The sequence below is a fragment of the Canis lupus genome, chromosome 4 (genome assembly GCF_011100685.1).
Source record: "Canis lupus familiaris isolate Mischka breed German Shepherd chromosome 4, alternate assembly UU_Cfam_GSD_1.0, whole genome shotgun sequence".
Classification (NCBI taxonomy): Eukaryota; Metazoa; Chordata; class Mammalia; order Carnivora; family Canidae; genus Canis; species Canis lupus.
The window spans coordinates 3,266,088-3,282,728 of NC_049225.1; the positions used below are offsets into that span (position 1 = coordinate 3,266,088).

The window sequence follows — 16,641 nt, forward strand, 5'->3', positions numbered from 1 at the left end:
TTTAGACTTTCTGTGGTAAATTTAATTTTGTCTAGAAACGTATTCATTTTTCTGAAGATTTTCAAATCCACTTGCATAATTGAGCAAATGATCTCTTATGATTTAATTTCCTGTTTCTATCATTATTCCTCTCCTACTTTTATGAAACTTTTAATATTTGAATATTTGTGCTCTCTTCTTGATTGGATTTGGTGAATCAAATCAAATCAATAGGTAAACCAATTGATTTTTTTTTCAAAGAACCAATCTTTAAATTAACTCATCTATTTCCTTTTTACTTTGTTAATTCCATCCTGTTGCTTTCTTTTACTTTGTTATTTTTTCTCATTTTTATTGATCTAGACACTGAATGCTAAAATCTCTATTCTCATAACTTCCTTAGCTGTGTCCCACATATGCCACAGCATTTTGTATTCATTCTCATGACTTTTAAGGAATTCTTCACTTTTGTTTGATACTTCTATGTTCACTCAACGCTTATTTAATAGCAGGACTTTTTAATTTTTATGTAAAAGGGACTTTCATAGGGTTTTGGCTTTTTAGGGAAAAAATAATTTCTAGTTTTACTTCTTTAGAGTTATGTTTATATTATTGCTGCTCTTTGGAATTTACTGTGTTGTGTGTGTGTGAGACCTAAAATATGGTGACATTAATGTTTTATGTGAATGTTTTAAAAATGTATCCTCTCTGAGGTTCAGATTTTGACAGGTCTTAATAAGGTTGACCTCACTGACCTTTTATACTAGCAGGTTACTTATTTTTTCTACTTGAAGTGTGTTATATCTCCTATTAATGTGTTCTCTATTCTCTTGTCATCTATAGTTTCTGGTTTATGGAAGTGGTTTCTGTTATTGGGTGCATATGCCTACTTAATCTTCATTGAGAAGTATATACCCCTTAAATGTATTAGATATCCTTGTCTCTTTCCAAGGCTTTTGGTGTGGATTATACTTTATTCAGTAATGAGTTTGTGAAACCCACTTTATTTTTATTTGTGTTTCTTAGTATACTCTTGCCCATCCTTTTATCTATACTTTCTTCATCTGTTTTAGTAGATAAAATGTCACATTTGGTTTTGTTAATCTTATCATCTTAAATTCTTCATATTTCAAATGGTCAGTCAAGTCCACTTAGAGTTATTTATATAAAAGTTTAATATAATTTCGGTAAAGTCTCCACATTTTTCTCCCATTTTTGGTAGTTTACCAACTTCACAGTGTTAAGCATGGACCCACTACACGTGATGCTCTCTCCTTCAAAATCATCGTAACTCTTAACAACTTGAATGCACATTGCTTGTTCCCAACCAAGTCCTCCTGCCAGAGTCTCTACTGGAGCTTATTCTCCAATAAATTCCTAAAGAAGGTGTCACGGACACAATATCCCTAGATTTTTTCACATTCTCAATAGTTTGTTTATGGTTTTTATTTTTATTTTTTTGTTGTTTTGTTTTTTTGTTTTTTTTTTTTTGTTTTGTTTTTTTTTTGTTTATGGTTTTTAAATGAAAACTCAGTTTGGCTGGAATCCTTGACTCAGATTTCCTTTCCTTGAGTTTCTTATTACTACATTTTCACTTGGCATAAAGCATTGGTGTTATAAAATCTGATGACAACATGACCTCCTTTCCATTAAAAGTGACTTACCTTTTTGTCTGGATTCAACAAATTATTTTCTTTACTTTTAATGAATATACTTTATTAGAATATGTGTCTCAGCCAGTTAAGACGAAGGTTTTCCAAGGTATGCATTATGCATGTTAAATGTGTAGTTTCAAGCAAATATTCCTGAGCTTTGGTATTCTTCCCAAGGTCTTTGATTATAAGTACATTAAACGTTCTTTTAACATGTTCTGTTGTTCTTTTTTATGAATAGATTTTTTTTTCTTTTTTCCCTAAGTAGGGTCCATGCCCAGCATGGAGCCCAACATGAGACTTGAACTCACAACCCTGAGATCAAGACCTGAGCTGAGATCAAGAGACAGACATGCTAACTAACTGAGCTACCCAGGTGGCTCCCATAAATAGACTAGTTTTAACAGATTTAGATTCACAGCAAAAATGCATGGAAGGTTCAGAGATTTTCCCATACACTCTCCGCCTGCACATCTTCAGTCTTCCCCATTATTAATATCCCCAACCATAGTGGTACATTTGTTATGACAGATGAATCTACATTGATGCATCTGATTGCCCAAAGTCCATAGTTTGCATTAGGGTCTATTCTTAGTGCTATACACCTTATGAATTTTGACAAATATATAATGACAAGCATCCATCGTTATCATAATGAATAGATTTGCTGTTCTAAAAATCCTGGGCAGCCCAGGTGGCTCAGCGGTTTAGCGCCGCCATCAGCCCAGGGCGTGAACCTGGAAACTCAGGACCTAGTCCCACGTAGGGCTACCTACATGGAGCCTGTTTTTCCCTCTGCCTGTGTCTCTGCCTCTGTGTGTGTGTGTGTGTGTGTGTGTGTGTGTCATGAATAAATAAATAAAATCTTTAATAAATAAATAAATATCCTCCATGTTCCATCTATTCATCTTTCCTGTCTTCCCGGGGATCCCTGGGTGGCGCAGCAGTTTGGCACCTGCCTTTGGCCCAGGGCAAGATCCTGGAGACCCGGGATCGAATCCCACGTCGGGCTCTGGGTGCATGGAGCCTGCTTCTCCCTCTGCCTGTGTCTCTGCCTCTCTCTCTCTCTCTGTGACTATAATAAATAAATAAATAAAATTAAAAAAAAATAAAGTCTTTCCTGTCTTCCCTAATCCTTGGCAACCACTGATCTTTTCACTGTCTCTAGTTTTTTCTGTTCCAACATGTCATATAGCAGGAATCATACAGTTCATAGCCTTTTCAGGTTGGCCTCTTTCACTCAGTAGTATGTATTTAAATTTTCTCCATGTCCTTTTGTGACTTGATAGTTCATTTCTTTTTAGTGATGAATAATATTCCATCATCTGTATATACTACACTTTATTAATCCATTTATTTACTGAAGGATATCTTGATTGCTTCCAAAACTTGCTTTCAAGTTTTGACAATTATGAATAAAGCTTCCATAAACATCCATGTGCTAGTTATTGTGTGGAACTAAGTTTTCAAATCCTTTGGGTAAGTAGCAAGGAGCACAATCACTGGATCATGACAAAAATATATTTCGTTTTGTAAGAAACCACCAAACAATCTTCCAAAGTGGATGAACCATTCTCCATCCTCACCAACCATAAATGAGAATTCCTGTTGCTCCACACATCCTGCCAGCATCTGGTGTCAGAATCTAGCCATTTGTTTTCATTTGCACTCCCCTGATGACCAGGTGCAGCATTTTCTTCATGTGCTTATTTGTCATGTGGATATCTTCTTCGGTGAAGCACTTGTTAAGGTCTTTGGCCCATTTGTTAATCTGTCTGTTTTTCTTACTTTTGGGTTGTAAGAAAGAGTTCTTTCAATATTTTGGCTAACAGTCATTTTTCAAATGTCTTTTTTTGTAAGTTTTTCCCCCATTTAGGCTCATTGTCTCATTCCTTGGACATTGTCTTCCTCAGAGCACAGATTTCTAATTTTAATGAAGTCCAGCTTGCCAATTTATTCTTTCATAAGTTGTACTTTTGGTGTTATATTTAAAAAGTCATCACCATACCCAACATTACCTAGGTTTTTTACTATGCTATTTTCTAGTATTTTAGCTTTGCTTTTTAAAGACTGCAGTCCATTCTGAGTTAATTTTTGTGAAGAGATTAATGTCTACCTAGATTCTTTTATCTTCATTAAGATGTCCAATCATTCCAGTACCACTTATTGGAAAGACTACCTTTGCTCCATTATTTTTTTGTTCCTTTGACAATAATAAGTTGACTATTTTTGTGAATCTCTTTCTAGACCCTCTATTTTGTTCCACTGATCTACTGGTATTTTCTTTCACCAATACTATTTTTAATACTGTAGCTTTAAAACGTTTTCTCCTTTAACATCATGCCATTTGGGGTCTTTGGGTGCTCCAAATAGACTTCAAAAACCATTTGTCAATATCTTCAAAATAACCTGCTGGGATTTTGATAGGAATTGCATTAAATCTATAGATCAAGTCCAACATGACATTTTGAAAATACTGAGTCTTCCTATTCATGAACATAGAATATCTCTCCATTTATTTAGTTCTTCTTTGATATCTATCACCTGAGTTTTACTGTTCTTATGTTATACATCTTATAATATTTTCTAAGTTTATACCTAAGTATTTTTTTTTGCATTCTAAGATAAATGGTATTGTGTTTTAAATTTCAAATTTTAGTTGTTCATTGCTGGTTCTTAGGAATGCAATTGACTTTTGTATATTAATGTTGTATCCTGCAACCTTGCTATAATTGCTTATTTAGTTTTTAGTTGATTCAGGTTTTCTACACAGATGAGCAAGTCATCTGCAAACAGTTTTATTTCTCCCTTCTCCATCTGTATGCCATTTATTTCTCCATATCTTTAAGGTTTTCTTTGTTTATCTGAGAGAGAAAGAGAGAGAGAGAGAAAGATGAGCAAGAGCAGAGAGAGTAGCAGATGGAGAAGTAGGTTCTGCACTGAGCAGGGAACCCAATGCAGGGCTCAATCCCAGGACCCTGGGATCCTGACCTGAGCTAAAGGCAGATATTCAACTGATTAAGCCACCCAGGTGGCCCTTTTCTTTCTTATCTAGTCCTTGCATTAGCCAGGACTTCCAGCATAATATTGAAAATCAATGGTGAGAGCAGACATATTTGGCTTGTTGCTGATCTTAGCAGCAGAGCTTTAAGCTTCTCACTATTAAGATATGAGCTGTATGGGGCACCTGGGTGGCTGGTGGCTCAGTGGTTGAGTGTCTGCCTTAAGCTCAAGGCATGATCCCAGGGAGCCTGCTTCTAACTCTGCCTATGTCTCTGCCTCTCTCTGTGTATGTCTCTTATGAATAAATAAATTTAAAAAAATGTGAGCTGTAGGTTTTCTATACTTTTCAAGAAGTTCTATACTTTTCAAGAAGCTGAGAAATTTCCCTTCTTTTCCTAGTTTACTGAGAGTTTTTATCAGGAATGAGTGCTGGGCTTTGTCAAATGCTACTTCTGTACCTAGTAATATGATGGTATGATCTTTTTCCTCTTTTCTCAGTTGATGTGATAGACTATAGGGGTTGATTTTTGAATCTGAACCAGCCTTGCTTATCTGGGATAATAAATCCTATGTGATCAAGGTATATAATTCTTTTTCTACACTGCTGGATTCAACTTGTTAATAATTTTGTTTACATTTACGTTTATGAGAGGTTTTAGTCTGCACTTTTTTTTCTTATAATGTATTTGTCAGGTTTTGATTTTTAGAGTAATGTTGGCCTCAGAGAATGAGTTAACTATTTCTTTTGCTTTTATCTTCTGAAAGAGATTAGAATTAACCCATATAATTTCCTCTTTAAATGTTCAATAGAATTGATGAGTAAATCCAACTGGGCCTGCTGCTTTTAGTATGGAAAGTTATTAATTGTTGATTCAATTTACTACCTATAAGGTTATTCAGAATGTTTATTTCTTCTTGTGTGAGTTCTGGCAGATTGTGATTTTCAAGGAATTGGTCCATTTCACCTTAGTTTATAAAATTCATGGGCACAGATTTATAATATTGCTTTATTATCTATATACTGTTTGTGGAATCTATAGTGATGTCTCATTTCTTTTTTTTTAAGATTTTATTTACTTATTAATAAGAGACACGGGGGGGGGGGGGCGCAGAGACATAGGCAGAGGGAGAAGCAGGCTCCACACAGGGAGCCCAATGCGGGACTCGATCCCGGGACTCCGGGATCACACCATGAGCTGAAGGTAGATGCTCAACTGTCAAGCCACCCAGGTGTCCCATCTTATTTCTGATATTAGTAATTTGTATTCTTTTTTCCTTAATTAGCCTTGCTAGAAGTTTGTCATCAAATTTATTGATTTTTTCAGTGAAATAGCTTTTTTTGGTTGATTTTCTGCTATTTCATTGATTTCTGCTCTAATTTTTTTGTTGTTGTTGTTTCCTTTCTTCCGCTTACTTTCAATTTATTTAGTTCTTCTCTTTCTGGTTTCCAAGGTGGAAGTTTACATTATTGACTTTAGATCTTCCTCTTTATTTTTTATTTTTTTTAAGATTTTATTTATTTATGCATGACAGACACAGAGAGAGAGAGAGAGAGAGAGAGAGAGAGAGGCAGAGACACAGGCAGAAGGAGAAGCAGGCTCCATGCAGGGAGCCTGATGTGGGACTCGATCCCGAGTCTCCAGGACCACACCCCAGGCTGAAGGCGGCACAAAACCGCTGGGCGCCCAGGGCTGCCCTCTTCCTCTTTTTTAATTGATCCCCTTGGTACTTTGAATTTCCCCCCTAAACACTGCTTTTGGTGCATCCCACAAATTTTGATAAGTGGTGTTTTCATTTTCATTTAGTTCAAAATATTTTTAGCCATGTGTTATTTAAAAGTGTGTTACTAAATCTCCAAGTATTTTGACATTTTCTACCTTTCTATTTTTTTTTAAAGATTTTATTTATGCAAGAGAGCAGGAGAGAGTGAGAGAAAGCAAGCACATGAGTAGGGGAAAGGAGCAGAGGCAGAGGGAGAAGCAGACTTCCCATCAAGCAGGGAGCCTGACACAGCTCGATCTCAGGACCCTGAGCTGAGGATCATGACCTGAGCTGAGGATCAGGACATGAGCTGAGGATCATGACCTGAGCTGAAGGCAGACACTTAACCAACTCAACTACCCAGGCACGCCGCACCTTTCTATTTTAAATCAATTGCTGTCTGAGGCCAGATATTGTATGATACAATATATCTGACCTCTGAGGTCAGATATATTGTATGATTTCTGTTCTTTTAAATGTGTTAAGTTGTATGTTATGACCCAGAATATGGTGTATTTTGATGAATGTGTCCATATGAGCTTGTGCAAAATGTGTATTCTGCTATTGCTGGATGAAATAAACCATACATGCCCATTATATTCAGTTGATTCATAGTGTTGTGTAGTTCATCTATGCCCTTACTAATTTCCTCCCCATTTCTGATAAAGTGGTGTTGAAGTCTCCAACTGAGACACTGGATTCATTTATTTTTCCTTGTAGTTCTATCAGTTTTTGCCTCACATGCTTTGATGCTCTGCCGTTAGGCACATATATGTTAAGGATTGTTATGAGAACCGATTCCTTCATAACCATGTAATGCCCTTCTTTATCACCAATAACTTTCCTTACCTTGAAGCCTGCTATTCCTTTTTTTTTTTTTTAATTATTGTTAGCATGATATATCTTTCTCCATCCATTTGCTTTTAACCTATGTGTCTTTATGTTTGAGGGGAGTTTCCTATAGGCAAGAAATAGTTGGGTATCATGTTTGATCCACTCTGACAATTTCTTTTAATTGGTACATTTCAACCACTGATGTTCAAAGTAATTATTGATTTAAGTGGATTAAGATCTACTATATTTGTTTCTGTTTTCTGTTTTTGCCCTTATTCTTTGTTTCCACTTTTGTCATCCACTCTTTTTCTGCCTTTAGTGGCTTTAATTGAACATTTTATATGATTTCATTTTCCCTTGTTTCTTCACATATATGTATATATATATATATTACTTTTTAAAAGTTCTTTTCTCAGAGTCTGTAATATACATTTACAACTAATCCAAGTCTACTTTCAAATAACAGTATACTCATATTCCATGGATAGTGGATGCACCTTATAATAAAATAATCCTAATTCATCCCTCTCATCCTTTGTAGAATTGCTGTTATTCCTTTCACTTACACATAAGCATACATAGGCAAATACAGCGTTGCTGTTATTACTCTGAGCAAACTTTTACATTATGTCAATTAAGAATAAGAAAAATTTTTTAATTCTAATTTTACCTTCACCAATGCTTTCTTCATTCCTTTATGTAAATTCAAGTTTCTGAACTTCCCTCTTGCTGAGGATCTTTCTCCAACATTTCTTGTAAGGCAAGTCTACTGGCAACTAATTTCTTCAATTTTTGTCTGAGAAAGTCATTTCTCCTTCACTCTTAAAGGGCACTTTTGTAGGATACAGAATTCTAGGTTAATAATTTTCCCCTCCCAACATTTTAATTATTTCACTCTCTTCTTGCTTCCATGCTTTCTAAAAAGTAGGATGTAATCTTATCTTTGCTCTTTTATAGGCAAGGTGTTTCCCTGCTGCCGCCCCTTCCCACTCCAGCTTCTTTCAGTATTTTTTTATCTTTAATTTTCTGTACCTTGAAAATGATATGCCTACATGTAGTGGGATTTTTGCACTCATTCTTCTTGGTGAGGTCTTAACTTCCTGGATTTGTGGTTAGATGTTGGACATTAACTTGAAGAAATTCTCACTCTACTGTTTCAAATATTTCTTCTATTCCTTTCTTCATGGTTCTAGAGCTCTTTCATAGTTGTCCTTCAGTTCTTAAATATTAGGTCCTGTTTTGTTTTTTTCTTCTATTTTATCCAATCTTTTTTAATGTTTTCTTTGCTTTTCAGTTTTCGAGGTTTCTATGGAGATATACTCAAACTCAGAATCTTTGCTCAGCTGAGTCCAGTCTAATAATAAGCCCATCAAAGGCATTCTTAATTCTGTCAGTGTTTCTGTTCTCCAGCATTTTTTTTCTCTCTTTGAATTCCATCTTTGCTTACATTGCCCATCTGTTCTTGCAGGCTGTTTATTTTATGAACTGGAGCTTTTAGCCTATTTACCATAGCTGTTTTTCAATTCCTGGTCTGATAATTCCACCACTGTTACCATATCTAAGTCTGATTTTATCCCTGATCGGTCTCTTCCAACTGTGTGTGTTACCTTGCAGGATATGATTTTCTTTTTCTCAATAGCCACATACCATGCTTTGGGTGAAGGGAATTGCTGTAAAGATTCTTTACAGGTTTTCACTTTTCCATTTTCTATTATTCCTAAGCATTACACATGGGTTTACATACTCTTGTGTCCTTCCTAGTTCAGTCTCCATTTCTAAAGGTAATCTCTCCAGGATTTACAATTCTGTCCTATTATCTTTCAATTCTTTTCAAATCTTTCTCTTCTCTACTCACCTTATTTCTGAGTTTATAATCTACACAGTTCCCCAGAGAAGCTCTCTTTTTTTAATTTCTTTTAACTCATTTTGGAACATCATGTAACAGCTTTAAGTCTGGAGAACCTGTATTATCTATAAATATTATTACTCTCCTTGTTCTCTTTGACATATAAAATTACATAAAAATAGATAAATTATGTATAAAAGATAACTGCAAATAATTATGTAAATAAATGTTAATTAGATTACTCTGCTCATTCTTATACATTAATCACACATAATTACATATAATTATATATATATACATAGTGGTTTTATATGTAGTATATGTATACATGTATATGATAATTATATAAAGTATGTAAAATATATGTTACACATATAAATTATATATAACTTATATAATTGTATATGTATATAATGGTTTTATATATTATAGAATCATATGTATATAACATATATACACAATAATTATATATGTAATATATATATGTACAGTATACATAAATATATATTTATATAAAATAAAAAAGAGACACACCAACCAAGAACAGAATTATGTCTACAAGCAATAAAGATGTATCAGAATAACAGATAAACTGGAAGAAGAGGAGGGTAGGTCAGTATAGCTTCTGTAGCTACATGGCTCTAGAGTAACTTGTTCTGTTTTCACCATATTCAAAACACAACTATTCTTTTATGAGATCTGTTGGCTCTGTTTCCCTTCCTCCCTTTTACCTGATACTTCTCTATCCCTTGTCCCACTCAATCCATACTAAGTTCTTAAACATTTCTCCTCAAAGTAAGACTTATCTAGATGTGGGCTTTAACAGGTTCATTTCAAAATGTCATAGGCCAAGGCTGCTCCAGAAATACTGGTTCATCATTACCATGTCTCCTTCATCCCCTCCTGGTTTCAGTTGCTCTTTCTACATTGTCCCCACCCCCACCCCGTCCTCCTTGACAACTTGTAACCGAATTTTGGACATGACAAAAACCATGTTACCTTTCCTCCACTTCCTGCAATAAACATTCCAACATTATGTGTGGTGATAACATGTCATCTAGTTTATTCTAGATATTATGTTTTCTGTGTATATGGGGTTCTGCTGTCTTTTGAGTTCTGCCTGCTTTTATGTAAAGATTCACAGAGATGAATATATAACTTATTTCCTCTCAAACTTTTAATGATAACAGGGTGAGTCTGCCAGAAAGTGACTAGATTCCTAAGAGCAAAAGCCTAACTTCTCAATCGTAAAATATAGAAAATGAAGTGTCACTCATATAAAGAATACACAATAAATATCCATGATTATAATTTACAAATGACTAACTGAAAAACATCATCAGATTTGATGTTTGCAAGTTTTGCAGAAAAACATATGTTGGAGTTATGAACCATCCTCTTTTAGGCAGAAATCAGCATGAGTAGATGTCCCAAGAGGATGAAACGGTCTTCAGAGAAAGTCAGTCCTGCCTTTGATTAAAAGATTCTGTAGCTTAAGATATTTCTGGGATCATTTCCAGGAACATGTATATAGTTTACAATGACTGACTACTCACTGCCAACAATAATTTTGTTCTCTCCACCTTTTTAATAAATGCAGGAGATAAACTTGAGAGGAGGAGGGAAAGGCCATCTCTCATTTTCCACCAGTGAAAAATCCAGATATTTCTGCATGAAACACACCTGTATCCAGGCTTATATATTTTAAACTGAGATCCAGAGTTTTGATTCCTTATAATTATAGAAAAATAAAAGTTTATGAAAATATAATTGGGCTAAGACTAGTAGTCACTTCAGACTTAATGATCCACTAAATTTTGTGGATGACTTACTAGGTTCAAGGCACTGTTCTTGGTACTAAGCAGTAAGAGATAAGAAAATAAATGAAATATGCTCTGGTCCTCAGGGAATTCAGAAGCTGGTGTATGTATCTGAGAACATACATATGTATATATTCACACAAAAAGGTGGTGAGGATATTATACAGAATTAAACTGGCAACATAAGTATAAACAAAGCACTTAAGAACTGCAGATAATAGGACACCGGGAACTTGGGAAAAAAGCAACCCAGAAGAGGGGCTCATGTTTGAAATAGGCTTTGAAGGGCAAGCTGCATTTCAGCCAGCAGAGACGTACAGGAAGGATATCTAGCACAGAGACAAAGGCAAATGGAAATACAAAAAAGGAAATGACATAGTAGGGGGTTTTCAAGTAAGAGTATACTTAGGTTGTAAGAACTTACAAAAAAAGGGATCCCTGGGTGGCACAGCGGTTTGGCGCCTGCCTTTGGCCCAGGGCGCGATCCTGGAGACCCGGGATCGAATCCCACATCGGGCTCCCGGTGCATGGAGCCTGCTTCTCCCTCTGCCTATGTCTCTGCCTCTCTCTCTCTCTCTCTCTCTCTGTGACTATCATAAATAAATTAAAAAAAAAAAAAAAAAGAACTTACAAAAAAAAGTTCAATAGGTTTACTGGACTTCAACTGCTATTGATTCTATGCTTAATAAACAATCTCAGTATCTCATCCTATATGCAAATTTTCAAAGACTAGAAAAGAATAAAATAGGATGACAACAAAAGTGGTCAAAATTCCCTAGATCATCATCAGCTAACAACAAGAACCAAGAGTATCCCTTCTTGGAAGTAACTAGCTTAAATGGATGTCTCGCCCTAATCAGTGTCTTGATTGCCACATGATGTGCCTACTACAAATCAGGAGCATTCATTCTTTGTATTGGAAACCACCTCTTACATTAAAGGAACAAGAGAACAATAGCCAGTAGAGCATTCAACATAATGTGAAAATCAAAAACCAGCTAGCTGGGATTCCCGGGTGGCTCGGTGGTCTAGCAACTGCCTTCAGCCCAGGGCATGATCCTGGAGTCCTGGGATCAAGTCCCACATCGGGCTACCTGCATGGAGCCTGTTTCTACCTCTGCACTCCACCCCTCCCCCCCCTCTCATTATATATATATATCATGAATAAATATTAAAATCTAAAAAAAAAAAAAACAGCTAGCTAAATAGTGTGCCTGATTCAGGCCACTAAAGAATATCAGAAACCACAAGGAATGTGCTAAATGTTAAAATGCTTAACGTTTTCTTCTTAAGAAGACTACTTTTCACAACCGACACCTATCACAATAATTTGTACAAACAGAATGCTCAATAAACACTTGTCGAATTACAAATAAATCTAAGCAGGGCTATAAAATGCATAATGTTTTGCCACCCTCTATTACAATGTTAATCATGTTACTTGGCATTGAATTAGTATAATAAATGAATCATATGTATACATTGCTTAGTATTGTTTCACAGACTAACCAAAGAAATACTGTGGTATAAAGGAAAGGATCGGGGGATCTGAAGCCAAAAGGCCAAGGTATAAATGTGAAAAACCATTGCTAACATCATGGCTTCGAGTCACATTAAGCATTTTAGGCATAGTAGCTGGCCTCTGTTAAGTCCCCAAGTCCCCTGTCAAGTGAATTTGACAGTGAGAATTATGCATACTCTTACTGCAACAGCCATATGAGACTATCAAAGAACTCTGTAGACCAATAAATATTTCACAAAAGATAACTACATTGACTGGTTTCCAGTTGACTTGCTATCCGTGAGAAGTTTTCCTCTTTCCTTTATTCCAGTCTGAGCTTTCAGCATATCGTGTATATCCCCAAGGCATGTTCTCAATCCCCCCCAATTCCCTACCATCACTCTATTCCAAAGAACCAGCAGCTCCCATCCAGACTTCCAATTCCTTACTTCCATGCTTGCTCTCTCAACATCCTCCAATCACATAAGAGCCAAGATGATCTTTGCCACATCTAAGTCAAATTGCACCACTCTCCTGCTCTAATGATCTCCCTTCATCTTAGAGAGAAACCTCAACTTCCGGCTTTGGCCTGGAAGGCCTTTGATGACTAGGCCTGGTTGAGATCTCCTCTTCCTAACTAGAGGCCTCTGTATTACCTGGCTTCTCTTTAAAATGTCCCAGAGTACTCAGCACTGCTCACTCAATTCATTCCAGATTGCTCAAATGTCACTGTCTCAGAAAGCTGTCCCCAAATGCCCTTTGTGAAAGAGTGAGTCCTTGTCCCATCATTCTACACCCTATTACTCTGTTTTCTCCATAGTCCTTAGTTCTAAAATAACACCGTTTATTCACTTGTTTACATTTACACTAGAATAGAAACACCATGGGTGCAAAGGCTTTGTCTAATTCTTGTCAACAATCTCATCTGACCTACTTGCAACAAGTATGGACTTGGGGGGCACGTGGGTGGCTCAGTCGGTTAAGCGTCTGCCTTCATGAAGCTCAGGTCATGATCCCAGGTCCTAGGATCAAGCCCCCAGATCGAGCTGCCTGCTCAGCCAAGAGTTTGCTTCTCCCTCTCCCTTTGCCTCTCCCTGCTCTTGCATAAGTGCTTTCTCTCTCTCTCTCTCTCTCTCTCTCTCTCTCTCTCTCTAATAAATAAAATCTTTAAAAAAATGGTGGCTCAACTAGAAATTTTCTTAATGAATGGTAAGCACATTTTCCACATCCCCTTTAATTTATCTATTCCATGGACAATAACAGAGTGCCCAAAGTAACTTCAATACCACCCATAAAACCCAAATATTTGAATAACCTCAAAAGGCTTTATCCCACCTTGGAATTTGAAGTGGACTCCAAGAAACAAAGTCTGTTGCCAAAGCCTTCTGCTGCCAAACACAGCTTCTGTTGTTCTTTGTGGATGGTTGCGGTACACTGCAGAACCACTTCATCATCCTGCAGAGGGGGAGAAAAATAAAAAGTGAGCTCTGACAAAACTAGACAGCCTGTATCAGATCTACAAGACTATTATTTTAGTGCATATTAAAAAATCAGAGAAAAATGTAACAACTTTCAAAAAAAAAAAAAAACAGTCTCAATCCCTCGAGAACTTTTTTCTGTAAAAAAGGTAACTGAGTGGAAGGAGGGGTGAAAGAGGTGATTGCCATTCAGGCAGTCAACAGTTTTCTCACTATCATTACTGGTCCCCAGAGGCAATCCACACAAGGTACAGTAAAATATAGAATCTCCATGTTAGCACTCTCACACACGGGTTTAATCATCAGAATTACCGAGTAACTGCCTGACATCAAGTATCATCAAAAAGAGCAAAGGTTCCAACAGCAGGCACACACACACTGATCCAAAACCAGCACAGGAACAGGTCAATAACAGAACATCTGCAATCAAATAGACCCAAAAAACCATCTCCATTCATCCACACTTGGCCACTCCTCCACATTTGAAATGACACTCGGTTGCTTAAAAACATTCAGAGAGATGATTTGCCAGTTCAGTCTTGTGAAATCCACACTGGTTTCCAACTAACTAAGCAAGTTATACAAGGGAAGAGACGATAAGTAAGAGGACTCTGTGTAGACAGCATGAAGATTGCAAAAAGCATAGACTTGAGAATCAGCAATAGCTGGATTGCCATTCCAGCTCTGCCATCCACAGGTTAGAAGACCCTAGACAAGTACTGAATCTCTAAGATGATAAGATAAATGAGTCACACAGGAACTGACATGCAAAGGACGCTAAACAGACAATAAATAGGAGCTAACACTGTCAAAAATATTTCAATGGAACAAATTCTAAGTAGCAACTGCCTAAAAAGTCTAACCACCTGTATTTTGACATTCCAAATGCAAAGAAACAGGACACTTCACAAAGAAGTGAAAGAACAAATATATACACTGACCTATTTAATCAGAATTGGAGAGGAAAGAGACAAGCAAGTATATCCTAAAAGACCCTCTTCATGGAAGAACAGAGGAGGGATAATGAGACGTGATTAAAAATTCAAAAGGAAAAAAGTCTTTTGGATTAACCCAAAGAATATGCTGTATCAAATGGAAAAGTACAGCTCCAATTTGCATTTAAAACCTTTATAATCCTATGTATTTGCTTTATTTCCTGTATAGTGCAGCAACACCTAATAGCTGGCTTAGAGTACCAGTCACAGGCGAAGTTCAATCTTTTAATAATCACCTCCCAACTATTCCTCCAGGTGCTCATTAATTTCCAGTGAACATTCGATTGTTATATTTAAAAAGTCATCTGCTAAAAAAAAGCATTATTTTCATATAATAAGTATATCTGAATATTAATTCATGCTCAGCATGGCTATAACAAAAATAATGCAGTGTGTTGTTGCTTATATAATCGGCAAAATCAAAGATATATTTTGTCTTCCAAATACGCAGTATAATAACAAAGAACTGATTTGTGCTGATGTGCTCAATGCCTTACCAAGTCCCCACAGTCTTTTACTATCTTGTCTCACTCACCCTCTGGAACTAAGTCTAGCATGGAAACTGTACTCTTGGGTAAAATGGGCTCCTCTGGATGTTGGAGACCATCTAAATACCATTTAGTAAATAATTACTTTAATGGACTCATTAAAGACAGTTTGAGAATGAGAAGAAGAGAAAATAGAAAGGTACAGGACAGACAAGAATAATAGGAAGTCCCAAAAGAAGAGGAGGTACATCATATTTACCAAGTAGTATAGTGTATGTCAGCCCTGCCATTAACTGATTTATTCTTCACAGCATCTCATGACATAAAGATGATCCACATTTATATAGATGAGGACAATGAGGCTCAAGGCAACTTGTTGATCATAGAGAGGGCTGATCATACATATTTTAGGAACTGATCGATCAACCTACTTTATCTGAACCTAAAAATCCTCAGCCCCAGACTGCTTCTAGAGGCTCAACTGATTTTTTTAACTATATTTGTTATCTAGAAAAGTACCTCTCAATCTTTAACATGCATCCTTTCACCTGTGGGTATTGCTGAAATGCAGATTCTGGTTCTGTTGCACTTGGGCACGCTGATTCTACATTTCAAACCAGTGGATCTGAGGAACTAGAATCCCAAATGGGTCCCAGAAAGGGTATGGATCCCAGAAGACATGTGAGCAGTCTCTTAAAAGAGCTTGGACGTCATCAATAACAGCTGAATATTAAAATAAGTTCAAATATTTTGGACAGAACCAGAAATGAGCTCACATGTGGAGATGCTCATTAATATGTGGTCCATACCAACCACATTACGGAAGGAAGCCAGTATAAATAATATACTGAGCTACCAAGACTATGAAACTAACTCACTTGTACAAAGTTTCCTTTTAATCTAGAGCCTTCACCCTGGCCATGAAGCAACATTAAGCTCAAGAGAGCTCTGCCACACCACCAAGGAAGGAGGCTATAACTGCAACATTCATGATTCAACTGTGAATGATAGAACTTGGCATGACATGAGGCTTTTTCTAGTTTACCTGGGAGCTGTTCTTATTTTATATTTCAGTAAGCAGAGGGTTCCATTCTGGCAAAGTAAAATATACTGAGCATTGATGGACGAAACACCAATTCATAAATACCTGCCAGTTCCCTTTAATTAACCGATCATTCATCTCGAAGCATAATTTTTCTCAGCACCACTGTGGTTTCAGAGTCTACTGACAATGCATTCGAGAAGTCTCGATAAGTAGTTTTTTAAATTTATTTTAACCTATGT

The 16,641-nt window shown here is 36.4% G+C and overlaps 1 protein-coding gene across 5 annotated transcripts in view; it reads right to left on the reverse strand.

The window, feature by feature from the left end:
• Nucleotides 1–16,641, reverse strand: part of RYR2 (ryanodine receptor 2) — a 726,942-nt gene that overhangs the window by 522,366 nt on the left and 187,935 nt on the right. For all 5 annotated transcript variants that reach the window (XM_038533815.1, XM_038533818.1, XM_038533817.1 and 2 more), the window contains exon 2: nucleotides 13,732–13,851. In XM_038533815.1, the coding sequence (XP_038389743.1) occupies nucleotides 13,732–13,851 (120 nt within the window). The remainder of the gene's footprint in view (nucleotides 1–13,731; nucleotides 13,852–16,641) is intronic.